This window comes from Ambystoma mexicanum, chromosome 13 (assembly GCF_040938575.1).
Source record: "Ambystoma mexicanum isolate Mex_15411 chromosome 13, UKY_AmexF1_1, whole genome shotgun sequence".
NCBI classification, from domain to species: domain Eukaryota; kingdom Metazoa; phylum Chordata; class Amphibia; order Caudata; family Ambystomatidae; genus Ambystoma; species Ambystoma mexicanum.
This window is the reverse complement of record NC_090938.1, coordinates 709,584,401-709,612,218: the sequence shown is the minus strand read 5'-3', so window position 1 is coordinate 709,612,218 and position 27,818 is coordinate 709,584,401. Positions and strand designations below refer to the sequence as shown.

Sequence of the window (27,818 nt, the reverse complement as noted above, 5' to 3'; positions counted from 1 at the left end):
GCATCATAAATAGACTCCAACATAAAAAGATTTCTCATACCCTCATAAGTGTTCACTTTGTAACCCTTAATCCATCCCTCTAAGTTTTTCAACCCTTCACTCACCCAGGTAGTCCAAGGGTTACCATCATGCTTTTTGAGGGTTCTAAACCTCTTAAGATACTGGGAAGGGGTCTTCCCGAATCTAGCTATCAAAGCTAGTTTCACACTTTCGTAATCCATCTTATCCGCCTCCCCCAACTCCATTACCACATCAGTCGCAACAGGAGGGAGCCTAGAGAACAACCAGGGAAGCAAAGCATTCCCGGTGATGTCCTGGAGCCCATTATTGTATTCAAACAGCCAATCCAACACATCCAATCTCGGTTCATACATACCCACTAATTCCTTCGGCATCCGGGGTCTTTTGGGACTGGAGCTCCTAGAGGAACCAGAGGAGAGAGAAGCATTTTCCATAGACAACTTTTTCATCTCTAACTCGTGATTAAGTTCTATTTCTCTGAGTCTTAACTCAGCTTGCTTCTGCTCAGCCTGGGCATTCATCCGTCTGAACTCGACCTCTTGGTTTCGTTCAGATTGAGCCAAGAACCGTTTGTATTCTAGTTCGAGCTTCATTTTTTCAAGTTCAAAATAAGCAGGGTTACTTGTGGGACCTGGTATGGGCCCCGTAGGCACAGCTGGTAAGGCAGGTAGAGGAGCAGGGGAGACAGTTTCGTTAGCCTCTCCGTCCTCGTCAGCCTCTTCATAGCTATCATCAGAATTACGATTCAGATCAACACCATTACTGTCGTCTACATTCGCTGGAGAGATTGGTTCCTCTGAACCAGTACCCAGACTTTGGTTCGCCAGCAATCTCTCTATTAGTTCTAACTTCTTGCCTCTTACAGGGAGATTCTCTTGCCTACAGAGAGCTCGCAGACTCTCAGTATTTTCACCTGACAAGGACTCTTGACTGTAAGTTTCCATCGTAGACATGTTTTTTGAAAGTTGCTTTTTGTGCAAAGTTTTGTGGTTAGTTATCCTACAGTGTCGAAAAGCACTCTAAACTGTATACTCGATACAAATCCCACCGCTGTACACCAGTGTTAGGCGGAAACCTGTGCAGTTCCCTCTGGGACCACTGCAAAAGATTTAGGACTACAGGCGTTTGGCGGTGAACCCACTTGGTAGCAGTCTGTACCACACAGATTCACTTGGTAGCTGTGGCTGAGCAGTCAGACTTCCCGCAAGAAGAGTTGAGCAGTATGTGGAGTATACAAAATAGGGCAATTCTTCACAGCAAGACAAGCAAACACGCAACGAGGCTTAGTGTAAAGATATTAAGGCATTTATTTATAACGAAACATCTATGGAAAACACTATGGCAAATTCACAGCAAACAAATCAAACACAATTACTCTACGAAATAGAAAACGATCAATCCCCCTAGCAATACTTCGACAACTCTAGGTTCTACTGGTACCACTTATTTTCAGACAGAGGTGTATACCTCAACCCAGATGACACTCGAATATTAGTTAGGACGGGAGAGAAAAAGATAGGCAGGTTATGAAATCAACACAGTTCAATCCTTTGCGGATAAAATGCAAGGCAGGAAGGCAAGAATCACAATAGATCATAAAGTTCAGAGGCCAGGCCCACTCGGAGAGAGGCAAGGCGCGATGTCCCCAAAAAGTCTCTAGTGGAGATGCATTCAAGTCTTTGTAGCAAATTGTCAGCGGCAGATTGAACCAGTTCAGAACAATAAAATAATAAAATGAGAAAAGCTTGGAGGCGACCCAACGGAACAGAGAGGATTAAGACACCTCACTCGAACCGATCGAAAGGGAAGCCAGGCGGACACGGTACCTTGTTGTGGAGGGCAGCTCCGGCGGGGGCAGTTGTTCCTGGTGGTGGATGCACGTCGGGTCTTTGCCAAGAGTAGAGATGATCTCGTCGTCGAAGAAAAGTGAAGTCCGGTGCACCACCAGGGAAGAGACCAGCCGCGGAGTGCTCCGTCACAAGGCACCACCTTTTGGTTGCGGTACAGGGGTAGTGGCTATCCGGTTGCCGAGGTGCTCTGCACGGGCAATTCGACCACTGCGTCCTGAGGCGAATAAAAAGCAAAGGGGACTGGTTGTTCCCACCAGTCAGGGGAAGAGACTCTCCGGCAGGGAGATCTCCTCTGTCGTCGGGAAGTGGTGAGTCGGTTCCGCAGGGCTCCACCGGAGGTGTCGTCGTACAGGTCGGCTCAGCGTTACCCTCGTCGGATTCTTAGGTCCTGTGGCGACTTCTGAAGATCCAGTCCCAAAAGCCCTGCTTTTTGCAGAAAACCCCCATTCATTCAGCCTAGCTGTCAATCAACACATGCTAAGTGGTGAGCGGGAAGGCTCACCACTCGGGCCAATCACTCCAGAGTGCGACCGGAGTTGGCAAGGCAACTCGGTCCAGGGTTCCTAAACCCCCTCCCACACCCCTGTGGTAACCCAGACAGAATGGCACCACTTTGGAGGGTCTCTGTCCAGAGGCCCGCCAAAAGTGGAACAAAGGGCTCAACCTTTGGTTTAGGAGTCACAGAGACGAACACAGACGCCATTTTAAAAACCGAGTTCTGGCAGAAAATACCATCCGATAAACTTATTTAAGATAAGGAGACCGGTGGTACGTTAGAGATTAATGAGAAAAAGGGTCAATCTCCAACAATGGGACGAATCCCATAGGGTTATGTTCGGGGTCGAACATAACAAGTAGTTTCCACTGCCACCAGCCAAAACTCGACGAGGGGGGACGGGACAGTGCCCCCTCGAGTAACAGATCTAGGAGTAATCGAATTACCCCTACTAGTACATCCACAATAAGATGGTTTGTACTAGTTCAGTTAGTAAATTTAGGTCTAGTAAAGCCAATGGTGACTTTACATGCCCGGGGAGACAGTAGTCAGTCCCCGGGTATGGAGTCTATGGTGGGGGTCCGCTAGGACACCCCAGTGTTACGGCACGTAGGGTGCGGTGTAACACACATAGAAAAACATATGAGACCCTATGGAGTAAAAGACCCCATAGCCCATCGAACACATTGACATTTCAAAGGAATTACACACATACATGTCCAAGAGTGGGAGAAAAAGAGTCTCACTCTTGGCAGGATGGAAAAAACAACCTCCAGAAATCCAGCAAAGCTGCTGGGGGACTCACTAGGTTAGGAAATTCAGCCTAAACAGAGAATTCTCCCTAACATCTTGCACAGACTGCTCTGCTGTGTTGTCATCACCAGAGTCACTGAAGGATACCTGGGGGGTTGACAAATCTGCAGGGGTGTGGACAACATCCACAGAGTCGTCCTCAATGGTGCCCAAGATATTGTTGGGGCTGTCCTCAAGTGCGAGGGGGGCAGTGGCTGCCACCTCCCCAGCCACACTGGAATCCTCCGACCGTGGTGTTGGGCAGGTGTCTGCAGGCAGTGCAGGGAGGGGTGGGGGTGGGGTTGGTGCGCCCGCCACGGGCCTTGCTGGTGCTGGTGGTGTATTTATCAGTGATGTCTTCCTCATTGGGACAAGGCGGCCCTTGCCTTGGCCCCTGGAAGTGGAGGGACGGTTGCTGTCCTGGTCCTCACTGTCATGCTCACTGCCTGTGGGGATGAAAGAGAGGGGCGGCATGAGTGATTTTGGGATAGCCAGCATACATACATTGGTACGATTGTACATCCACAGAATTGTGGGTAATCAGCATTTGTGTAGGGAATGGCATGTCATTCCATACATGGGTTGTAAATGCAGGCATATGTCGGTGTCACTCATGTTGGCCAGGTACTGTGCTGTCTAACATGCACACTGTTTACATGGAATTTGCAATTTTGTGTGGTATGTGTCATGTACGTTACGGCCTTGCACCAGGCACTGGCTTGGGCCTCACTTGCTTCGGCATAATTTACAGGGGGTGTGTGTGTGGCCGACCATGGCGTCCCTCTTTGGCCAGACGTTAGCAGTGACTTTCATCACATTTGCCTTAGCAGTATTTACTTTGGACACTCACCTCCATCAGCGGATGACGTGGTGCCACACTCCATTTCTCCGACCCCTTCAATGGATTCTGCCCCTATTATTCCCGCACATGTCTCCTCCCACGGCATGAGCTTTATTGGAGAACTTGGTCCTCCTCCGGTCTCCAAGGCCTGGGTGCGGTTTGCAGAAAGGATGCTCCGCACCCTCAGCCGCAGGTCATCCCACCTTTTGCGGCAATCCTTTACCGTGCGGGGGGTGTTGCCCACTGCGCTCATCTTCTGGCATACTAGTGCCCAGATTTCTTTTTTTTTCCAACACCGCCTCCCTCCTCATGTTGCTGCTAAACACAGTCCCAGCATGCTTGTGTAGGGTGTCCACGAGCATTTGTAGCTCATCTGGGCTGAACCGCTCCTTTCGGAGGCGGGCAGATCCCTTCTTTGGAGCTTTGGGCATTCCTGGATGGTTGTATAAACTTTCCGGTCGATCACCAGTGTGCCAGGGGTCCTGTGTGGTAAGGATAGCAATGGATTGTGTTTTTAAAGATGGCCGCCATGCTCCTTCCCGTTCCTGTGCGATGACGCTATTTCCGGTTCTGCTATTTAACGGTGACCATAAATAGCAGTGACCGTAAATTACGGTGACCGCTATTTGCGGTCACCGCTAATGCCGCGTTGGACTATGGCAGTATTGTTGTCTACGGTGCAAATCATGCCAGTAGGGGCTTTTTTGGGGCCCTTTTGCACCATGGCGCTAGCATGGCGTAAAGCTCGTGCCCACGAAGTCGTAATAGTCCGCTTTTAGCGGCCTGCAGCCAGCTAGGACACGCTATTTCCACCATGCCGGTAAGGGATGGTACTTACCTCCAAACTCGGAATGAGGGCCAATGTCTGGTGCAATTTCCCCTCGTGAAGCCACACCTCCCATGAAGGTTCAGTCACCTACCAACAGCTTAGAAGGACTCTTCCCTTCTACTGTAGTGAGGGGGAGGGCTTATAACTGCTTCCCTGAGTTGTCTTGCGCATGGTGCTAGCAGAGGGTCACAAACCACACTACCTTAGATACATGCCTTGAAAACTCATACATTCGTCAATCCCCATGTAGCCAACAAATTAATGTGATTCTGGAGACAAAGGAGGATAACACATATACCTCTCTAGGGATTGCCTGTCCTCTGAGGGGGGGTCACTAACAGCCCCGTTTCCTGGTGGTGTTAAGGTTAGTGGGCTCACGTAGTCTCAGAGGGGGTTACTCCCCCTTCGGGAGAGGGAACAAATTCATTGGTCTTGTCGCATGAGTTCACATGAGGGACATCGCTCAGGTAGCATGGGGTTCTGGATTGTGGTCTTTCTTATTTGGAACGCTCATCGTGACAAGTACCCGTTTTCCGTGTTTCTTTACAAAATAGCTCAAAAGTACCTAAGAGATAGGGACAGCCTAGGTTTCTAATGATTTAACAATAAAGACATGTTTGAAAACAATGTCTCCCGGTTCTGATCTTCAACAGTTCCCTCCTCCACCTTTAGATGTTGCTACTTGCTCTCCACTACCACTATGCACTCCTCACTCCATTGCTCCCTCCTCCACTCCCCTACTTTTGCCTGCACTCAACCACTCCCTCCTCCACTCCACTATTCCTTCCTCCACTCCACAACTCCCTCCTCCACTTCTTCCTCCCCAGTCCAGCCTCCTTCTCCCCACTACTCCCTCCTCCCCTTCACTACTGCCTCCTCCACTTCACTACTCACTCCTATACTCCACTGCTCCTTCCCCTCCTGTATTCCACTCCCTCATCCTCTCCACTACTGCCTCCTCCACTTCCCTACTTCCTCCTCTACTCCCTCATCCTCTCCACTACTTCATCCTTCAACTACCACTACTCCCTCAAACTACTAATCAAACACCCTACTTCATGGTGCAAAATGTATGATTGTGGCTAGTGATATTTGATTTTTGACAAGTAAGAAATGGCGTGCTGTGTGTATGTATAGAATAGAACTGAGGTGGCAAGTTACTTATTTGCGGTTGGCTGGTATCTTGCAACCTAGGTTTTTGTCCCCCCGCCCTACTTTCACTCAGTACCATACACTTCAGTCACTACTTACACTATGTACTCTAACACTTGCCACTTTAACATGCACACTCACACTGCAATAGCACTTGCACTCACTATACACTACCTCACCTTCTCCAGAAAACGCATCCATAATCTGTTGCTCCTTCCTTCTGCTGGTCTTCTGGTCCAGCATCGCTAATCTCTACTTCATCTGACCTCACCTAAACAATCCACATGTCCTACTTTCTGCAGTGCCCTTTTATCCTCCCCTCCCCCTGCTGGAATAGGCCACTGCCCTGGTCAATCTGTCCCTGCCTTCCCCTCGCCATACAAGCCCCGTCCAGTCTCTTTGAATAGAACTGCAATAGTGGCCTGGGACTGTTAATGTTCGTGTTATGTTCCTTTGTGCCTGCAGGTAAGTCCTGGTGTGGGGAGGGTTTGTGTCCACTGAGATTATCCTTGGTGTTCTAGGATGGCGAGTGCCAGCGCCAGTGTGTCTCTGCCAGCTTGGTAGGGCATTGCGCGGCTCTGCTGTCTTCCCAGCAGGGAGGTAATTTAGGGGTTGCACTTGCGACACCGGAGTTCTCCCTTGCTACCCCTGGAGGTCTCCCTTGCTACCCCTAAAAAATAAAAAGAAAGAAAAAACCTTTTAAAAAAAACGAAAACTAATTTAACCTCCTGGGCTGTGGCCAGTGCCAGGTGCCTCTTTGATTCTAGAGTGGCTGGCTTTCTTGTTCAGGCTTCTTAAAAAAACAGGGGGTTCCACAAGTGTAACACTGAGCAGTGACCCTAAATAAGAAAGAATATGAATAACAAATAATTTGTCTTTCTGGAATTCTATAAAATAATTGCTAGACTCATTAAAGGTTTATTTTGGACACACTTCAAGGGGTGAGTCACTGATTTAGTCTGTTCTTAAACACCTCAAATTCACAATGCAGACAAAATCCTCCAAAAAGCCTTTAGAGTAGAATAAACATGCATTTCGGACTGTGTGTTATAGCGTGTTTTTTTTCTGCCGATACATATGGTGATCCATTCTTCCCGAGAAGTCACTTCGGGGTGGGGTCACATGACATCACTTCCTGTGATGTCATTAGAGGTCAAGGGCCACGTAATGTCACTTCCGCTACCCCCGGCATTTTGGTGAAATGACGTCCCTGCTGCCCAGTGATGTGAATCCAGATGGTGCACTCTCGCTTCCCTGGCGTGGTATGCCGGTAATGTGGACATCTGTCGGGTTGCCGTTCTCAAAGCGGGTCTCGGTCTTTTAATGTTTCTGGAGCACGGATGGCGCTGAAAGTGGTCTAACTCGCTGCAGCTCTTCCTTCAGAATATTGTTTGGATTTCTTAAACAAACAGAAATACTCTGACAAGCATTTGATGCAAGAGGCATGGCGCGAGACAAATGTGGACTGTACAGGGGGCTGGGAGGGGACAGGAATTGAGGCCCTCTCACCTGCCACTGACCACCTCAGGGATACCGCTGCCTCTGGATTTCTCCTGCCCCGGCTGAGCGGGGCTCCTGTTCTGTCATCACAGGGTCAGATTACTAGCCTTACCACACCAGGCATAGGCTATCAATTGACAGTTCTTGGTGTTTTATTTGTATGTATCCTCTGCACTTCTTTCTTCTCTCCTTGGTTCACCATCCCATGCCCTCTGCTTCTCGTCCTCAATTCTAGGGAGATCCCTCCTCTGGGGAATCTAGGTAATCCGTGATCTAGCTGTAGAAGCTTTGTTGGGGTAGTAGTGAACATAACACCAAAACTTCCACCAAGAAGCTGGCAGTCTGAAGGGGTCTAGCGGCTTTACTTCTCCATTGTACTGTTCTCCCACCTTCCCCAATGCCATCTACTTACTTTTCCTCCTTGTCTTCTCACAACGTTCTCCTGCCTGAGGGTATCTTTCCTGCACCCCCTGTACCCTCCATTTGATCTTTCCTCGACTCTCCACCATGGCCTGGTACTGCCAATCTTCCCAGGCTCACCTGGCACTAGACGGGGTCTGACCCGCCACAGGCTCTCTCTTAAGTGTTTCTCCTAACATCCTCCTGTTGTCTTCAACCCCTCTTTCTATTACCTCCTCCAATCTCCTCCTGAAGTCATTCTCTGTCGTTCCTATATTCCTCCAACTTTCTTTCTCCTACTCCACTACACAGTCTTCCTGCTGGACCTCTGGCTGAACTCGTCTCCTCCACCAGCCTCCAATTTGATATTTTTTCCTCCATCTTTATCCACTTCTCTCACCTCTTTTCCTCCTGTGCCAACCTCCTTCAGTTACCACGTTTTGATCTAGTCTACCATCTTGGCCTCCATTAGTGCTCTACGCCTTGTCTCTACCTCCCAACCTTTCCTCATTCTCTTTGCTGCCACTTGTGCCTCATCTTCCCTCCTCTTCCTTTCCTCCAACTCAGCCTCATATTTCCTTCTCCTCCAAGGGCCCACCTCAGCCTCCTGGTTTCGCCTCTATCTCATCTTCACCTCAACATCTTCTTCCATTACCTCTTCACCTCCAGATACCACCACCATTCAATCGTCTTTTCCACCACATCCTTGGCCAACTCCAGTTCTGGGGACTTAGTCCCCTCCCCATGAGCCTTTTCATTTGGTAAAGTGGACACCTGCATGTTTTAATTCCAACTGTGAAGGCAATGCAGCAGTGTTTCTCCGAACTGGACCTCACTTAAATGGCATAGCACTGACCACTCTATGGGGATAACATTAATTGTTGGAGGTAACAAGCAGCACACCTTCCCCAGGACAGGGTTGCTAGGAATAACTCAGGGTAGATTGGACTCCGACCATGGATCCACCTTAGATGATTGTGAGATGTGAAGGGAGCGGCACTACAGAGGACCGGTAGGGGCCATTGACAATCTGCATGATATGATGGCAAGAGGCGATGGGAGCTGTGTGGGTAGTCTGGAGCAGATTGGCATAAGTGTACAGAATGTGGTGCACCATTCCCTGAGCTCGACGCTGTTGAGGCGGCTCCAATCAAGGATGCTACTCACGACTGCTTCTGCAAAATATTGCTTTTATTTATGCTACAGTTTTTCCGCAACACCTGCAGAGGGGGCTGCCAACTGGCGCTCCGTCTGCAATCATCCGCGCGCACTGTGGTTTGCGCCCTGTCCTTACCCGAGTACAAGCAGATTCGGACTGGCTTAGAGGGCAATGCCCGAAAATGCTGGTGTGGGCCAGTATTTTGGCCAAAGTGGGTCACTTTGATTAGTTACTTTACTATGCAGCTAGTTGTTTTGAACAGTGTTACTGAACACATATCCTTTTACAATGCAGATTTTGCAACACAGCACCAAAAGAACTCTTGTCTTGGGTAATACTCAGTCTGCCACAACCACTCCAGCCATAGCCTGGAGGCGACTGCGTGAAGTCTCGGCCAGGATATATGTGCATGACCTAAGGTGAAGAACCTCCCGCACATTTGCATCTCGGCATCTGCATTTATTTTGGCGTTTTGATATTATACTCCATGACACCTTGAAGCCACTTCAAGCACTTCTCTGCATTGTGCACGGTGCAAAGGCTGAGGTCCAGTCTCAATCAAATGACGGGCCCGATTCAGACGCTTACCTTCTAGCCCCGTTCACTTCCCATGGAAGAGTGGCCTGAAGCGCCCCAGAGGCAGACAAACCGTTAATGGTATATTTCTGTGCACCGAAATATACTCGCGCCTAAAGGTCCCTGCGCCTTGTTGACTGAAAGGGGACCTGCGGCAAAACAGCCGCGAAGAACGTCCGGCGCCCAAATGGTCGCGCCAAAACATCCTACGCTTTGAGTGAAAACATCCTCAGAATGGAGGTCCCACTTGCTGAGACCACTAGACGGGCTACAGGTCTTATTAATGTATGTCACCGCAATGCGAAGGTTTAGTGAGTTAATGGACCTGCTACAGAAAGTTTTCACAACAGAGCTCTGTGGGTTCAGCTGAGCCAGGGGCACAACGAAACCTACATTTCGGGGGTATGTGTGGGGGCTAACTGGTGATGGGAGGGGCCACTTTAGGGAATGGGCGTGGCAAACGTGGAGGCTCCGCCCCCTCTGTTCTACCCCAAGGGTTATCTGGCATGGGGCCCAAGTTTCAAATGTTAGCAGCCCAGCATTACATATAGGCGCACACACAAAACAACATTCACTCACGCATTTAAACATCCCATTTACCATACACTCACTCATTCACATGCACACCCAGCCCCCCATACATCATACACTCATTCACAAGCACTCATTCACACATGAATTACATACACACTCCTTGCACACATGCATGCATACATAAACAATGAACTAATATACACTGCTAGTTTCAGAAACTGCTTTCCTCATGTCTCTGCCTAACAAGAAGCAAGTGTGCACGTCAGCCCCTTCCCCTCAGATGTGAAAGAACATATAATGTTCGTACACATCCGTGGGGAGGGAGCTGATGTGTCCATTGAGCTAATCGGGCTTTAGCCGCCACCCCCTCCTACACCCCTGAATTGTGAGCTTGGGGGCGGTAATCAGGCTTCAGCCCCTGTTAGGCAAGATTGTCTGTAGTAACCCTGTAGCAGACTACACCAGCCTTGTCCTCTTGGTAATAGGTAACCCACCTATTGGTATATTTCTGCACTACACAAATTGGTAGAGTGACTGAGCAGCCAGACTTATCTCAAGAGGGGTAAATGTGAGCTGTAGAGATGCAACACTGAGGTTCACAATTACAAGTATTCAAATAACACTTATACTCAAGGTTTCTGGTAAAATGATTATTTATTTAACAGTCAGTTTTAAATAAGCCTTCTTTAGAAAGGGCAATATGCAACAATAAAAATACACTTCATAACACTTCCTCAGATTTAAGATAAGCAAATAGATACCCTTTTGGGATGTCACACACCAACTTCCTACAGGGTGAGGTGACTTCAATTACAGGGAAACTGTGGCCATTAACATATCACTTTGTACACTTGATGCAATTCTAAGGTTGTGGAAAGGGAAAAGGTTAGGGAAGGAAATGGGTTAACAGGTTCTCAGAGCATGTGAATACTTTCCAAACTTCCCAATGAAGTCTAGGTTAAACCTTTCCCAGCATTACAAGTTAAACTTATGCAGCACCTATGATGGACAATTAAAACCAATGTCAATGGGTCAGAAAAGTCTACAGGGAGCCAGGACAGCCAATGTCACTTTGCACAATGTCTAGGGAGCTGAGACACTTCTTCAGATAGCACAAAAGTCCTGCACAATGTTTTAAATGAGTTTGTAGAAAAGAATCACTGTAGGGCCACACGCTGTAAGGCTTGTAAGGCTTGTGAAGGGCAAAGCTGCAAGCAACTCTGCAGGAAAAGCAGCTACTGCAAGTCTCCAGTGAGAACAAGCAAGCTATAGATCAAAGAGTTAAGTTCCCCTATAGTCAAGACAGTACCTTAGTCAAGACAGTACCTTAGGTTGGAAGAAGAGTATCCAGCTGGCTTCTGTTCAGGTGGCAGTCTTGCAGATACCAGGTTTCTGGGCCTCAGTCGTGGGGATAATAGGGGGGTGTTTGAAGGACTCCTGAACTGCAATTCTAGGGTTGTCGGCAGCTACAGGCTTTTTCCAATTCAGCGGCACTTCACGGTTTCAGCTACCGGTCAATAGCACCACCGCAGTTCTTGGACACTAGATGGGCTCCCCTCGCGTCTGCGGTCCAGCACTCTGTTGAGGTGGCTCAGGCATGGGTCATCCTGCTTCGGGAGGGTCCTCAGGATCTTCCTGGAGCTCAGGTGTGGCTTAAAGACGATGCACTCATTTCTGGGTTTCCCGACCCCTGGCTGTCAGTTCCAGCAGCGGCAAGGAAGTACGGCCAGCAGGGAGAGGGGTTCCAACAAAGTTTGTCTTGGGGTCAGTTGGTCCCACCAACCCAGGGGACGAAGTCGTCCGTTCCAGGCTTCTCTAGTCAAAACAAAATTGGAGCTTCAGCACTGCAGCAGGGCTTCACCGGGCAGTTCAACAGCAGTTCAATGGTCCAGGAGGGTATAGCAAGCTTCTCTTCCAGTTTCTTTCGCCGGATGTTTCTTCCAGTGGTCGACTCTGCCTTCTGTTCAAGAGACCTCTCCTTTTATGCAGGTTCGTCCCATTCATGCACAGCCTAGCTGTCACTCACACAGCAGAAAGGACAGCCAGCCAATCAGCACTGGGTGCATTCAGGTATCCAATGAGACTACATAACAGAACATTTGCTTGGTGGGGTGACAGCCTTGGTTAGGTGTGGGTGCTGGCAGGATCAGTATGTCCAGAAATAGCAGTAAGGCTATCTTTTGTCGTCCAATAATGGTCCAGTCTTTAGGTTTATAGACATAGGGCCTCGTTACACGGTAGGCGGAGGACCAAGGTGCTATTAGCACCTTGGTCCATGCCGGTAAAATACTGGCACCGCCTTGGTGGAAAGGGGAATTACCGCCCTATTCCAAGGTTGGCGGGGCGGTAATTCCCCCTTCGCCCATTGCCCTTCCCCATTCCCATTTTTACCCCATAGGGCTCTATGGGAATGGGGAAGGCACTAATTACGGTGCCGCAAATTGTGGTACCGTAATTAGCACCCTGGTCCCTTTTGCGGGTTGGTTTTTAACGCCTGCAAAAAGCAGGCGTTAAAGTCTCCAAACCGCAAAGGGACATCGTAGTAAGGCGGTAAGGGTTAACGGTCACCGGTACCATTAACGGTGACCGTTAACCCTTACCGCCGTCCGTGTAATGAGGCCCACAGTGTTTATTTGGTGTATGCTACCAAACCCGGCCAATATGGCATTATGAGCCAAAATTTGTAAAACAAAACAGCCAACGCGTGTTTCAACCGAAGTCTTTCTCAAGGCAGTGGGGTTATGTCTGGAGGCTTGCAGTTCGTTTCCAGCGTGACTGCAGCTGGTTTCTTCGCCGATCTCAGCACCAGATCCGGCTAGTCAGCCACCTTTTTGGCATCCTGACGCGGTTGACCCCCAAACAGCTCCTAACGCGAGCCATTATTGGACGACAAAAGATAGCCTTACTGCTATTTCTGGACATACTGATCCTGCCAGCGCCCACACCTAACCAAGGTTGTCACCCCACCAAGCATCAATTACTCGGGAACCTTGGAGTTGGTTCCAGGACAATCCAGGTACTAGGCAGCAGGCATAAGAACAAACACAAACAAAAGGTGCGCAGGGAACCACTAGTCCCAAACCTACAACTCCACAACTTTTGAAACTTTACATAACAGAACATAACATAACTGATTTGGCACACAGAGTAAAACCCAAGAAAGACCTCACAAGCAAGAAATGGCGAAAAAAGAAGACCGGGCCATTTTGACAAAATGGGCACTCATGGGTACAATGGTAGGACAATTAAACCACTGCCACAACCCATTAAATGTAGTGAGGGTAGCATAAAAAATGTTACAAGAGTAAATAGGAAAAGGGGCTACTAAGTAACCCCTCAGTACTTCCACATGAGATGGGATGTACTGGACCTACATAGGAAAAACTGGTAAGTAAAGTCAATTTCACTTTATTACTCTTGGGAACAGTAGTTTACCCAAGAGAAGGTATTTAAACCTTATCAGAAATCTGAAGCCTGATTAGCTCAATGGCGTTGCACGCCTGAGCTAAGCAACTCAGCCTTTCATCTTTCCGAGCCTGGTGAAATCAGTATGACTTGGATAACTGGGAAGTTTGTGACAACAAGCAAGGGCACTTTACAAATATAACCAAATGTGTGCTGCAGCTGCAAGCTAAAGGGGGGTGTAGCTCATACCTGCCTAGTCTCTGGGTTTACCCCGCAGGCTCTGGGTTTTTACGCTCTTTTCTGGGTCTCTGGGGAAGAGTGTGGAGTCTCCGGGGTTTCTCGCAATCCAAGGAAATCCGCCCACGTCTCTATGTGATTGTCCACAAACACACTGTTTGTGGTCAATCACATCGAGGTGTGGGCGAAACTAAGGATCTGCACAGATCTAAAGGCCACGCCCAGTTAGCAGCATCTCCTGCACCAATGTGATGAGTGACAGCCGCGCACATGAAAAAAAGAAAAATGAAAGACTGCTCTTTTTCTCTTGTTTGCGTGTTTGGGTGTCTCTCAGATGTTTTTTTAAAGTGGTTGAGTTGGGTGGGCAGGGTCTTGGGGAAGGGAGTGGACATCAGTGACGTCATTCACCGGCTTTTGATTTTGGGAATGTAGGCAGGTATGATGTATCTGTCTTGTCAAACATCCTGGAGCTAGCCCAGGAATGCTTTGGGTAAAACAAAAACAAACAAAAATAGATCCTCAGAATGGAGGTCCCATTTGCTGACTACCACTAGAGGGACTACGGCCCTCATTACGACCCTGGCGTTGGACCATGGTGCTAATAGCACCATGGTCCATGTCGGTAACTTACAGACTCCGCCATGGCGGAATGGGGAATTAACGCCCCATTCTGAGGTTGGCGGGGCGGTAATTCCCCTTCCCTATTCCTATTTTTGCCCCATAGGGCTCAATGGGAATGGGGAAGGCGCTAAGTACGGTGCCGCAAATTGCGGTACCGTAATTAGCACCCTGGTCCCTTTGCGGGTTGGTTTTTAACGCCTGCTAAAAAGCAGGCATTAAAGTACCAACCCGCAAAGGGACCTCGTAGTAAGGCGGGAAGGGTTAACGGTCACCGGTACCATTACCGGTGACCGTTAACCCTTACCGCCTTCCGTGTAATGAGGCCCTTCGTGTCTTAATAATCGTATGTTTCCGTGCACCAAAACATGCTCGTGCCACAGTGGGCCGAAAGGGGACCTGCGGCAAAACAGCTGCGCCAGAATGTCTGGTGCAAAAAATGGTCACGCCAAAACATCCTGCTCCAAATATACCGTTTTGCCATGTTTTGGCCGACCTTTTCGGTGCCGGCAGTTTTGGTGCGCGCCTTGGGCGCAGGACTCTTGTCAGCAGGGCACGCTGAAGGGGGACCCAACATCATCACCATTTCTTGAATATACCAGCATCCAAAATACGAATACGTTAAAGATGGAAGAGTAATATAAATCATTGGTACACTAGTTCTTTTCATTTTTACAGAGCGTACCTTTAGTTCAAAGGCTCAAGAAAAGTGTCCTTGAAACTTTTTCTTTCTGCCGAGCCAAAAATAGAATCGGCTCAGGCACTGCCAGTTTCCCAAGTCAGAGCGAGGCCGACACACACAGCGTCCTGGCTCTGCACGTCGTAAAAGTGCTCAGGTTGCAAACATATTTCTTTTATCAGTGGCAGAGTCTTTCATATGCATGATGGCACATTTCCAACTCATGGAGCTCACAAAGAACCAGTTCCCTTGCAAACCTGTGATAGTTAAAGTGAGCAACACAAGGCGCCCATTTAAAGATTTGTTTATATCCATGATGTCTACTTTCTTGACATGCAAAAAAATAAGTTGTGTTAAGTCACTAATCAAATGTTTTCCACATCATGCATAACAACGCGCTGGAAGCTTGTGACAAATAATCTCATATGTATCTTGGCTTATTACGCAACTTCTTTTACTGCATGTCTTAAATCACTGAAAGTACTGTGGGGTTAGCTAGATTTTTCAGGGTGGCATTATCTAGCATTCTGGGACTTATAGTTTACCATTCAGGATGTGAAAATTAAAGGCACAATGACATTATTTTGGCTTAGCATGTTGCCATAAGGATTTACATGTTGTCATGTGGCTTTATTATGCAATTTGTGTGTTTTTTAAAGTAAACACTATAAGACATTCTTACTGTAGACCTTGAAATCCAACTATCTGAGTCCAAGTTTGGGATCCAGGCGCCCTCCCCGCATCCCCTTCCAGGCCATCTGTCCGGCCATCCCATTCCCTCCTGTTTGGATGCAGCCAGAGTACCACTAGTTCCTTTTTCCACTTCCACCCCTGTACACTGTAATAAGTGCAGTGTTTTGGATGACAGTATATTAAAGGAATGCACATCCCGCTCAAAAGGTTTCAGCCTCACTTGCTGAGCGGCCGTGCATTCATTGTATATACTGACATCCAGAAGACTGCATTTATGACTGTTATGCATGACAGTATATTTAAGATACTGCGCAAGTGTTAGTGCCCCCTTCGGCGCGCCCTGCTGGCCACGGCCAACTGGGCATGCCGCAGGCAAACGGCCAGGGCCGAAAGGCCTGCTCCAAGATGTCCTGCATCGACCTTTACCATGAAAGAATCAGATTTTAGCAAGGGAAAGGCTGAGTAAGCATATATTTGCTTTGTCAACTGCCACACCGATGAAAGTGCTTCAACCTGAGTTGCAGAGAAAATGTGTGGGGGAAGCGGGTTTGAAAGCAAGTTGTACCGAATATTTAAATGAGTCAATATGTTTACAATAAAGCAAAGAGCTGCGTCTATGTTTGGTTTTACAGCACTAATCACAATGCTTGCTCTGTGTGACTGAGAGCCATCAAGATAAGCAGAACAGAGTGGGGCGAGAGATGTGATGCAGGGGAGGGGGCTGGGAGTCCGAGTACATTTTTAGAGAACAGGTTTCTACTTCTATTCAGCATACATTGAGATTGAGGACGATAGCTCTCTCTTCCCAGATGATTTGTATCGATACAAAATACAGGAATTCTACTTTAGTGTCAATGGCAAACTTTCACAAATCTAAGGTCATTCCAACCTTGCTGTATGGAGCTGAGGTTGTAAACATCACCAACAAAATGTGGAAAAAGCTAGAAGGTTTTTTTTATGGAGGAGAGTCTTGGGCCTACCCTCGTCTCTACCAATTTCTTTAATTCAATACAAACGTGGTCTATCTTCATTTACAGCAACTGTAAACTGGAAGATCTTGCTGACTTATTTAAATGTTTGACACTCGTTATATAAGGACATAAATCGGGCCCTTAATAATTTAGCATCCAACATTCAATCTCGTTGGAATGTAGAGGGCCTAAATGTGTTAAGGGGGGACTGACCTATCTATTGATTTACGTATATGCACCCCAAATCTGGCAAAGAATGTTTTTTTTTCTAGTAGACTGGGTGAACACGTAAAATAAAATTGCTGGACTCAGAATGCTAGGCCAACACTTCGTTGATGAAAAAAGGATTGGTACCTGTCTCCAAGGAAAAGCACTGTGGGGCAAAACAAAAAACTGCTGGAAAAATCTGGGACAGACTCGTGGGGAACAACAGTGCTGTGCAGGGGAGCTGCCTTTTGATTTTTGGGAAGTCCCATTGAAAGTATAGGGACGTTTAGGGAAGATGGCTTTCCCAGGGGTTGAACAGGACCCAGAGCACCTGTGTACACAGCGCCCCTGGTGCTGTGTGACCAAGGTGAACATGTGGTGACCCCATAAGGTTTGGGAGCTGGCAGCAAGGAAGTAAACACACAGACAGGTTATTGCAAGCTCCCTTTTCAAGCAAACAGAATTGTAATAATGTTGTTTTACAATGAGGAACTCTGAACTGAGTGCATTGTATTACTTTTCATTATTATACATTACATGAAAAACGTGTCCAGGAATTATAGGTATAGAGCACCCGCCTGTACGTGATGTTTTGAACTATGATATAGAAAAGTTATTAAGGCCTGTGCCAAGCAAGTCATTCTGGACTTCTTCCATAATCTCAGCCCACACGTTCATGCCAATCGCTACTCGGACCGTACAGTGGTAGAAATCCTTACCTGCTGAGTAGTATTTTAGCATCCTAAGAGATAACAAAAAATAACAGAAATGGCTTGGTTAGGTTGGCAGGGGAAAAAGGGTTGAAAGTTATTTAACAAACACAATAATATTCTTGGCTTAATACATTATGAATCCTGTAAGGCCCAAAAAGTAACACTTTTTTTAAATTTTTTTTTTATTATTATTGTTTTATCAAAATATGATTTTACAATTCTAAACTTTTTGTAGTGAACTACAAATGAAGACAAAGGAAGACATGTCTTTGTTTTCTGTTTTGCAGACTTCTGTTTTGCTATTCATTGTTCGCGTTTAGTAACTTTGCATCGATATGTGCTAGCATTTTTGCAGTTGCTATTTGCCACGTTGTTTTGTCTCCCCCGATGAGTCTGCACCACCACAGTTGCTCTTCTGGCAGTGCGCTGAAACCTGATATCATTGGCAGATAGCACTGTCTAAGTGCTGCGGTCGCTGTGCATGTCATGAGTAAGTGTCTTATTGTCTCCGTTGGAGGTTGTGTATCGTTGGAGCAGAATCTGCAGATGTTTGACTGTGTTTGTCCTCGTACGTATCTTATTTCGTTTGTTTTGAACAGGTTGAGCCTAGCGCGTAGGATTAAGATCTGTGCTTGCCTGTTTGGAAATTGCTTTATATAGTTTTGTAGTTCATTTCTTTTTGCAGTGAAACTTGGTAGGTGAGCGATGAGTTTTAACATCGAGGTGTCATCGATCGTTTTGGCCCAGTCCATGGGCCTCATTACGACCCTGGCGGAGTGGGTTTACGCCAGCGTTATTCGCGGCGGACCCGTCCGCCCTACTACGAGTTCCCGTAGCGCCATGGAGCGTTTTCCGCCTGGTTTTTCCGGGCGGAGAAATCCATGGCGCTACGGGACCTTGTTGTTAATTACGCCACCGTATTTTGCGGTGGCGTAATTAACGCCTTCCCCACTCCCATTATACCCTATGGGGCAAAAATGGGAATGGGGAAGGGTAAAATGGGGGATGGGGATTTACCGCCCCGCCAAGGTCGGAATGGGGCGGAAAATCCGCCAACCCCCATGGCGCTATCGGCAGCTTTCCGCCGTGCTCCATGGTGCATTTTGCACCGTGATTTCCGCCAGGGTCGTAATGAGGGCCCATGTCTTTTATCTTCTTCAGCACTTTGCATGGATTTGTGATGAGTTCATCTTCATCTGAGTTGATTGCCTCTAATACTTTTTGATTTTGCCTTTGCCAGTTGGTTATCATGTTACACGTGTTGTCATTCATTTCTTGTTTAATGATGCTGAAGATTTTGTTTTTGCTGTCCATTCTGCATTTGCGGTATAGCATGACTCCATTACAGGTTGCGGCACATTCTAGGGATTGTAAACTAAGTTCGCGTCGTATTGCTGTCCCTGGAGTCGAATTTGGTAGATTGAGAACTTTGCGCCAAAAATGAGCTTCTAGTTTGCACCAGACTTTCTGTGGAATCATTGGCATGGCTTCACTGCCGTATGTGATGGTAGGTACGACTTTCATCTTATAGAAGTTTATTATTGGTTTCAGAGAGAATTTTCCAAATTTGCTGTTGATTTTTTTTGCTTGCGCTGTTAGTTTGTTCATTTTTGTGTGTAGTTCCTGCTGCATTGTGGTCTCATGGTGGGAACTGTCCATGTGGACTCCTAGGTATTTAAAGTTTGAGACCACTTCGATTTTGGTTTTGCCCAAATGCCATTGAAAGTTTTCCTTTCTTGGATGGGATTGGAAAATCATGATTTTTGTTTTATTAATATTGATTTCCAGGTGATTGCTATTGGCGTAGATTAGAAGGGCATCAAGTTTACGCTGCAGGCCAATTTGGGTTTGGTCAAAAATCGTTAGGTCATCAGCGTAGAGTAGGTGTCCAATTTGTGTTTTACCTAATGTTGGTGGGAAGACTCGTGTTGGACTTCTCATATTTTGAATGTCATCTATATAAGTGATAAAGAGTGCTGATGCTAATGGGCAACCTTGTTTGACTCCTCGCGTGGTGTTTATTTCGGATGATAGGTCACCTTCACGGCTGAGTCTGACTCTTATGGATGTTTCCTGGTGCAGTGCTTGAATTGGCTCTAACAGAGCGTGGGGACATTTCCATGCTTCAAGTTTGTTCCACAGGAGAGATCTTTCAACTCTGTCAAACGCTTGCGAAAAGTCAATATAAGCTGCAAATAGACGGTGCTTCTTTTCTAGGGTTTTTGCTTTTAGTATACTGCACACTAGTATGTTGCATGTTGTGCCTGTGTGTTTCTTGAACCCCGTTTGCATTTCATCATTACATTCTGCAGAGGCCGCCCATCTTTGGAATCTCGTCAAGAGTAGTGAGGCGTATACTTCCCCATAACATCTAGTAGGGCGATAGGTCGGAAGTTTGTTGGATCCGTGAGACTACCTTTTTTGTAGATTGGTACCACAATTGCTTTGGACCAGGATTGTGGTACTGATCTCGTTTCGTTGCATCGCTTAAAGATGACGCTTAACAAGGTGGCCCATTCCTCTGGATGGTTTTTTAGTTCTGCATTACTAATGCCATCTGGGCCTGGCGCACGAGAGTTTTTCAATTTGTTGATGATGTCGATGATGTCTTCTTTTTTGTCTAAGTTCAACCATTGTTCACCTGTTAGTTGTTGTGCCTGTGGTTTTGCGTTTAGATCGGATTTGAAGACTTTACTGAAGTGACTTTCCCATGTGTATTGACTGATGTTATTTAGAATTTGATTGTCCTGGGATTGTTCAACGTTATGTATTAAGGACCAGAAGTTCCTGCTATTGTTGTTGATGAGCGCTTTTGTTATTTGTTCGGCGTCCTCTTGGTACAAATTGTGTCTATATGATCTTACCCAGGCTTTGTATTTTGTTTTGATATTTTGCATCTCTGATGTGCCATTTGTGGGCATTTGCTTGGAGGCTATTCGAAGAAGTCTTCTGTATTCGCGTCTTTTATCAATTAGAACTTTGTTGTATGCATGCCTTGGATTTTTGTTTGTTGCATTTCTTTTTCTTTTTGTTGATTGTATATACGGCAGCAGTAAGGGTTGGTAGTCGATACTGAGGCATGTCGCTGAGGTGGTAATGGCCTTGTATTTTGCTGTGATTTTGAGAATTTCAGCAGTGCTTAATTTGATTCTGGTGCCTTTCGCGTTTGCCTCAATTTGTATGTTCATTTGACGGTTTTTGTTGGTTTTGAGGTTCCATGCAGTTTCCAGCAAGTTGTGGTCACTTGTTGGAGTGTGCCGTACTTTGAAAAATTGTAGGCGTTGCAACATGGATTTAGATACATAGATATAATCGATCGTGGAGGCTGAGGATGCTCTCTGCCAGGTTGCTATTCTATCTATTTCCACGAACACTTCATCCAAGTTGTATAGCTCGCTCGAGTCGGTGAACTTTCGCCAGATTGTGCCACGGTGTACGGACGCCTTTTGTGATTCCGTTGCGTTCGCGTTAATTGTTTGGGTGACATTTAGATCTCCGCATATCAGGATGTTCTCTATGTCGTGCTCGGTTCTTATTGCGTCAATTGTTGTTTCACAAAGGTTTATGAATTTTTTTGTAGTGATTGCAGCTGGGTTCCAATAGAGATTTATCATAGCCAGTTTTGAAAAGTCTGTCTTGTGATTTGCGTCGCCTTGCCAGGCAATTTATACTGCCAAAATTGATTGATTTGCAATCATCGTTTGTACAATGGAGGCTCCAGAACCGTTTCGGCAGGCTATTAGGAGACCTGAAGTTGGACGTCCTTTGGATCCTCTTGCAGCAGGGTATAGAATGATTTGATAACCTTCTAGTGTAGGAGTTTGCTGCAGCCAAGTTTCCTGTAGACAGATTATATGGAATTCTCCAAGATTGGGGCCTCCCGGAGCAGTCAGATGTGCATGGCCTCGTGTGTTCCATGAACATAACTTGATGTCATTGTTGATTTCTGTTGGTTCGTTACATGTGACTGCTTCCGCTATCTTGAGTGGCTATTGTTTACGATGTAAGTTTAATGCTCGTGGCAACCAGGCCCAGATTCCTGTTTTATTGCTTGTGTTTGAACTTTGTTTGCGTTGAGCAGTGGATGTTGAGCCGACTCTTTGCGTACAGGTTATTTTTGTGGTACCATCTATAGTTAATTTCTGTTGTGGCGTTGCCGTATTTTCTTTCTTCGTTGTTTTGTTGTGTACTGAGTCATTCTTGGTTTTATAGTGCTCATTTTTGCTCTTATCATGATGTGATCTCTGATGTTTTTTTGATGTTTCAAGTTCCATTATTGCTTTATGGTCTTTCTGAGGGTAATCCTCTGTATCTTTTGTGACATGCTTCTCATGTTTCGTGGTTAAGGGTTTGCTTTCTGTGGCATCGGTCTCTCTGATCTTAATTGATTCAATGCGTTCTTCGTTACTGTGAGGTCTTCCACGTGGTAACCAGAATTGTAGATATCTCTTTTGTTATTTAGAATTTTTTTGAATATTGTTGAAGACGTTAAATGCAGTATTGTAACTGCCCCATGTTGTGTGTGCCATGGTTCAACAATTTTCAAATTGTCTGTGTGAAGTCTCTGCAAGTCTTTAACTTGACGTAATATTTTTAAGACCGTTCTTCGATTTAAAATGATCTCTTCTTTTATGCAACTTCGTTGGGTCAGTCTGATGAAATATCTTGAAACATTTTTCGTGGAATGTAACTCATCGTTTTCTTCATTTTCTGTATTTCTTGTTTTTGAAGCATGAGATGCTCGTTTGTGTGTCTCGTTCTGTTGTTTAAGTCTTGAGCTTGGATTGTATTTGGTGTTATTGTTAGATCTTCTTACTTCGTAATCTCGTTTCTTGGGTGTTTCTTCGTACACCTTTAGCTTTCGTTTTTTGTCCACTTGAAGTTCTTGTGTTTTGTTTTGTACTTGTGAAGTGGTTATTGGCTCTCTGTCCATTTTCTTTTTCTTTTTTGTAGAAAGTTCTTCTGATTTGTTTCTGATGTGAGTTGTTTTGTCGATGTTCTTGCTTTTGTTGGTTTCTGTGTGTTTATCTGCAGTATGTATTTGCTTGTGCTCTTTTTTGTTCTCACGGGATGCTGCATACTTTGTTAGACGATTTCGTTTTTGTTCTAGAGTTTCAAAGTCACGTTCTTGCAGCATTTTCGCGTGATTTTCTTCTGTAGTTGCTGTAGTTTTTTGTTTCAGTGATTGTGTTTGTTCTGCCTTTTGATTGACTGTGGTTAGTGTTATTGGTGAATCACTGAATTCATCCGAGTATGTGCTCAGATTCGTTAGGGGATCTGTTAAATCCAGTTTATCCTTGAAATTCTGGTTTTTGATTTGTTTACTTTTGTTGTTTATTGCGCTTTCTGAGTTACTGTTTTCCCCTGTTGTGGTAGGCGTTGAGCTACTCGTATTCCATTTTGGTGCTGCGACTGGTGCTATTATTTCAAGACTTGGGTTCGATTCTTTTTCTATGTTATGATTATTGGCGGTGGCTTTTAAGACATCCTTGTTGATGCAGGTTGAGACTGTTTTTGGACCGTTATTCGGTTTGTCTTTCCGGCCAGTTGTTTCAAAAATGCCAAACGAGGGTGTTACAAGTCTGGTCTCGCATTTGTCATTAGCGTTTGCTTGATTTAGCACCAACATTACCGATGGCGTTTGTTGTTTCGTGGACACATTGTTTTTGATGTTTGTGGTCTCGTTATTGTTTACTGTGTTTTGCTGGGTTTTTTCTTTATCAATTGCTTTTCTGTCAACTGTTAAGTCGATGATGGTCTCCGTTTGTGTTCCTACTTGATATGTGTTGATAGACTTGCTTGGTTGATTAGACAGTGTTTCATTTATCATTTCTGTGCGGTTGATGATCGTGTCATTGCTACTTGACTCTATTGTACCTTTATTGTTTGTGTGATTTCCTTTTGCTATGATGTAACCTTCCAAGTATACTATTTTTGTCAGCAACATTGCTAGGATGACTTGTTGATCTTTTACTGCGTCATTCATGGTCTCATATAATTTGCAGAAGGGATTGAGTGCAATAGTTATGACAGACATAATTCCTTGTAGGTCCGTTTTTTTTGAGGATGCTTCTTGTACTGCGTTTGGCGTTTGTGGGCATGAGGTTCTGCCTGACTGATGTTCAAAGTCACTATGGCTTCTCCTGGGTGTTCGTGGATGATGAGAACCTCTTGCTTCCGTTTGTATTATTTTTTCTGTCGGAAAGATCCATTGAGGTCGATCTTTTATTTTATCCCCTTGCATATCCAGTTCCGCTATCTTTAAATGTTTGTTTGGTTCTTTTGTTTCTGTCGCGTGATGACTGGTTGAGCGTGGGCTGAGACTTTGACTGGATGCAGCTCGTAATGGGGATACTTCTGACACAGAGGTCTGAGGTAGGCTTTCTTGTTCTTGTGTTTTTGCTATGACCGCAATGGCCTTTTGAGGCTCTTTAAGTTCTTTACTGCTTCGAATCGGTTGTTCATCGCTTGTCGCGCTCTCCTGGTCTGTGTTAAATGATTTTGAATACACACCTTCTGTGGTGTCTTGATAAGGTGCATTTTTTCTATTAGGTGTGTCTTCGTCCATATTCATAGAGGGGCTGACTTTTGCCATTTGGCCTGTTGCATTCTCGTTGTTTGCGTTTGTTTTTTTGCCGTCCTCGATAGTTGAGTCTGTTGATGTACTTCTTTGAACTACGGTTTTGTCTGCTTGTGGCGATCCAACTTCAGGTGTGAGGTCCATTCTTCGTTGTTTTGCGTGTGGTATGTTTTCGCTTATGGCTGTTAACATTTCTGCATCAGAAATTTCCGTGAAGTTTCGTGATTTCTTCAGTAGCTGGAGTTCAAAAAAGTCAGTCAACATTCGCATAGTATTTGTTTTTTTTGATTTCGCGATGCTTGCGCTTTTGCTCATCCGCTCTTTCACAATGAGTGATGTGTTCTTAATGGATCGATTCACTTTGGATCTTGCATGCATATTTGATTTAGTATTCTTTTGATTGGTTAGTTTGTGCAAACTTGATTGTCCGAATGTGGTTTCGCAACTGTCTCTGCTTCTTTTTTTCATGTTTCGCTCTGATGTTAGTGCGCTTTCTACGCAATTCGTTTCTGGTGGAGCGTGTTCCGTACCGTTAATGCTTTCCTGGAGGTTTTCTTCATTGTTTGAGGCATGCACTAGGACTTTTACTTGTTGATGGGTCTTCGTTGATAATTGGTCATGAGTCTGTTTTTCAGATTTTTTCTCTTTCTGTCTATGCGGTTCACAGCTCTCTACTTCGATTACGGGTTGTGTGTCCTTCATGTGCGCACGATCTTCGTCCTCTGACGGCAGATCAGAGGTGACTAAAGACAATCCAGAGTTGGTAGAGCTTGATTGCAGCGTTTCTTCGACGTCTTCATTTTGAGGGCGTGTGTCTGTTCCCTCACTTTGCTCCAGGCTCTCTTCATGCGTACACTCCAACCCCCCTCCGGGGGTTGGCGGTGTGGTTTGCTTGGGAGTGCCGAGTTGTGGGGATGTAGACTTCTTGCCGTCCTTGCTCTCTTCGTTTTCCAAGTGTTTGCGATTTTGGACGCTGGTTATTGTTTCCTCGTTCACGGTAATTTCAAAGATTGTAATGGGGGTGTGCGCAGACTTGTGATTTCTTTCTAGATTGACTGTCCGCGGGTCGGTGTGCTCGCAACTCGTTTGTATGAGGGATATTAACGATGCATCGGTGACTTCAGAGGGAGCATCGTTCTTCTTTGTCGATCTATTTGTCTCGTCTCTTTCAATGGCTGCACCGGTTCTGGGCCCTCCTGCTCCTTTCCTCGAGCTGCGAAGACGACGCCCGTCATCTTCATCCATTTCTGGAATGAACAGATTTTGTGCGCTGGGAACTTGGGTGCGTGTGATGAGTTAGTAAGCTTCAATGCTAGTGATTTTGAGTGGGATGGGTGTTGGAATTGGAGTTTATGGGCTGGATGCAAGGAAAGAAGGCTTAAGAGCTTGGAAGGGCTTACCGTGTGAGCTTGAGCTTCTGGGTCAGGGCGCTACCGCGGCCCTCCGCCTGACCACGCCAGACCACTTAGACACCACTTCGCACCGCGCGCGCTCCGCGCCGCGGATGGTGTTTTGTAGTTGCTGCAGCTCCTCCTTCAAAAATCGTGGCAATGGATAACAGACTCTGACCACGCCAGACCACTTAGACACCACTTCGCACCGCGCGCACTCCGCGCCGCGGATGGTGTTTTGTAGTTGCTGCAGCTCCTCCTTCAAAAATCGTGGCAATGGATAACAGACTCTGACCACGCCAGACCACTTAGACACCACTTCGCACCACGAAAGTAACACTATAGTCTCTCCAAGCATAAAAGGCCCCTAACCCATGCTTCCCGCGGTGGCCCCCGGCTTTGTTTTACAAATTGTCCTACTATGCATATGGATCAACAGATTGGACCATGACTGGGTTGGAATATAAGACCTTTTCTTCGGATTGTCGCTAAATGACCAGTTAGAACGACAAAGACACTTGCAGTACGTGGCCGGAATGCCAACCTGTATCCATTTCCCCTGAGCTCGTCTTATGACATCCCAGGATTTCCACCATCTCCCCCTTTCTTCAGAACACTAAGGTATGAAAAGCAAACAAACCGAAACCTCTTCTTGGACCCGTTCCAAGGGTCTTCTTTAACAGTTCACAACTCAAAGCCAAACTTTAGCACAGTCTTTTATTTCCAAAGTTATATCAATTCAAAGGTCTCCTTCAAAAGCTTACAAGGTTTTAGGTTACCTCCCTGGCACTCCTAAAAGTGTTGTCCTTTGACTTAACTCTTGTTGGGGTTGACCTTTCAATCCTAGTTTCCATGCGGGTGTTATCAAGTGTCTGCTCATCTCCGTTCTTGGGCGGTCACGGTCTCTAAACTCTGCAGGTCTCTTCTAACTTTCTTCTGGACCTTGCCCTCCTCCACACCATGTCACATGCTAGCTCCTCCTCCCTCCGTCGGCTCAACCCCTTCAGATCGGATCCCCACCCCCTATACCGTGCGTTGGGCGATGCGTGCCTTCTCGTTCATTCCTATTCTTACCAGCTCAGGACTCACTAGTCCTATATGCTTTGTCCAGCTTCCCAGCCTCTGCCCGCTGGATTCATCCTCTCACCAGCTGGTATCCTCCTGCCACCACCTCATGTTCTCCACCTGCAACCACCCCAGGTTGTCTCTCCTCCCTGCTCACCTCCAACCGCCTCTGCTCCTTCCTCTCTCTTCCGTTTCCCACTTCTCTCGTGATTCGCAACTCGCTCCAAACTCTGCTCATGAGGTACTCCAAATCAGCCCCATTCTTCGGTTCCCTTTGCAGGCTTCGATATCTCATTATCCTTCCCCCAGAGGTGGGCTTTATTTGAGTGTTTTCAACTGGGAGTTCTCATTCCCATTAGCAGATTGGTTGTTGTCTAATAGTATCCTAGCCACAGGTTGTGCCGTATTTTGATAGTGGCAAACAGGTCGTAGCTTTAATATTTACTCTCCCCCATCTTGGAATGGCAAGGAAAGGAAACCAGCAAACCTGTCAGGAGATGTAGACCACATTTTACCCCACTGAAATGGTGTGCAATTCCTTGCAGTCAACTTCATCTCCCTGCACCAATGACCAAAGGTATACATTGACATCTGTGCATCATTGGGTGCCATGTGATGTCCACGCTACTTGGCTAAATAAATGGTTAAAGTACAAGACGTTCAAGATCAAAGTCAGTCTGCCCTTACAGAAAATGATTTCCTAAGGCCTGTTCCTGCGCCTGTTCCCGCGCATGGGAGCGCGGCGTGGCCACCCCCCCTGCACAAATTTTCTACACTCCAACCGATACACTTCCACCCGGACAATGAAGAACGTACTGTAAGTACTTGCCAGCACCGGAGACACCACTGTATGTTTAAACCCTAACTGACTCTATTGAAATTTGCTATATTGTTCCTATATTGTGCCTTTTAGTCGCCTACAGACCATCTAGCCTGCTATATTGTGCCTTTTGGTCGCCTACAGACCATCTAGCCTGCTATATTGTGCCTCTTGGTCGCCTACAGACCATCTAGCCTGCTATATTGTGCCTCTTGGTCGCCTACAGACCATCTAGCCTGCTATATTGTGCCTCTTGGTCGCCTACAGACCATCTAGCCTGCTATATTGTG

At 46.3% G+C, this 27,818-nt stretch overlaps 1 protein-coding gene across 2 annotated transcripts in view; it reads right to left on the bottom strand.

The window, feature by feature from the left end:
• The window catches only part of LOC138521764 (E3 ubiquitin-protein ligase TRIM39-like), a 198,743-nt gene that overhangs the window by 36,912 nt on the left and 134,013 nt on the right, over window positions 1-27,818 (bottom strand). The window contains exon 5 of one of the 2 annotated variants that reach the window (XM_069634830.1): window positions 17,679-17,701. The exons of the other annotated variant lie outside the window; for it this stretch is intronic. Within the exon in view, the coding sequence (XP_069490931.1) occupies window positions 17,679-17,701 (23 nt within the window). The remainder of the gene's footprint in view (window positions 1-17,678; window positions 17,702-27,818) is intronic. 2 annotated transcript variants of the gene reach the window in all.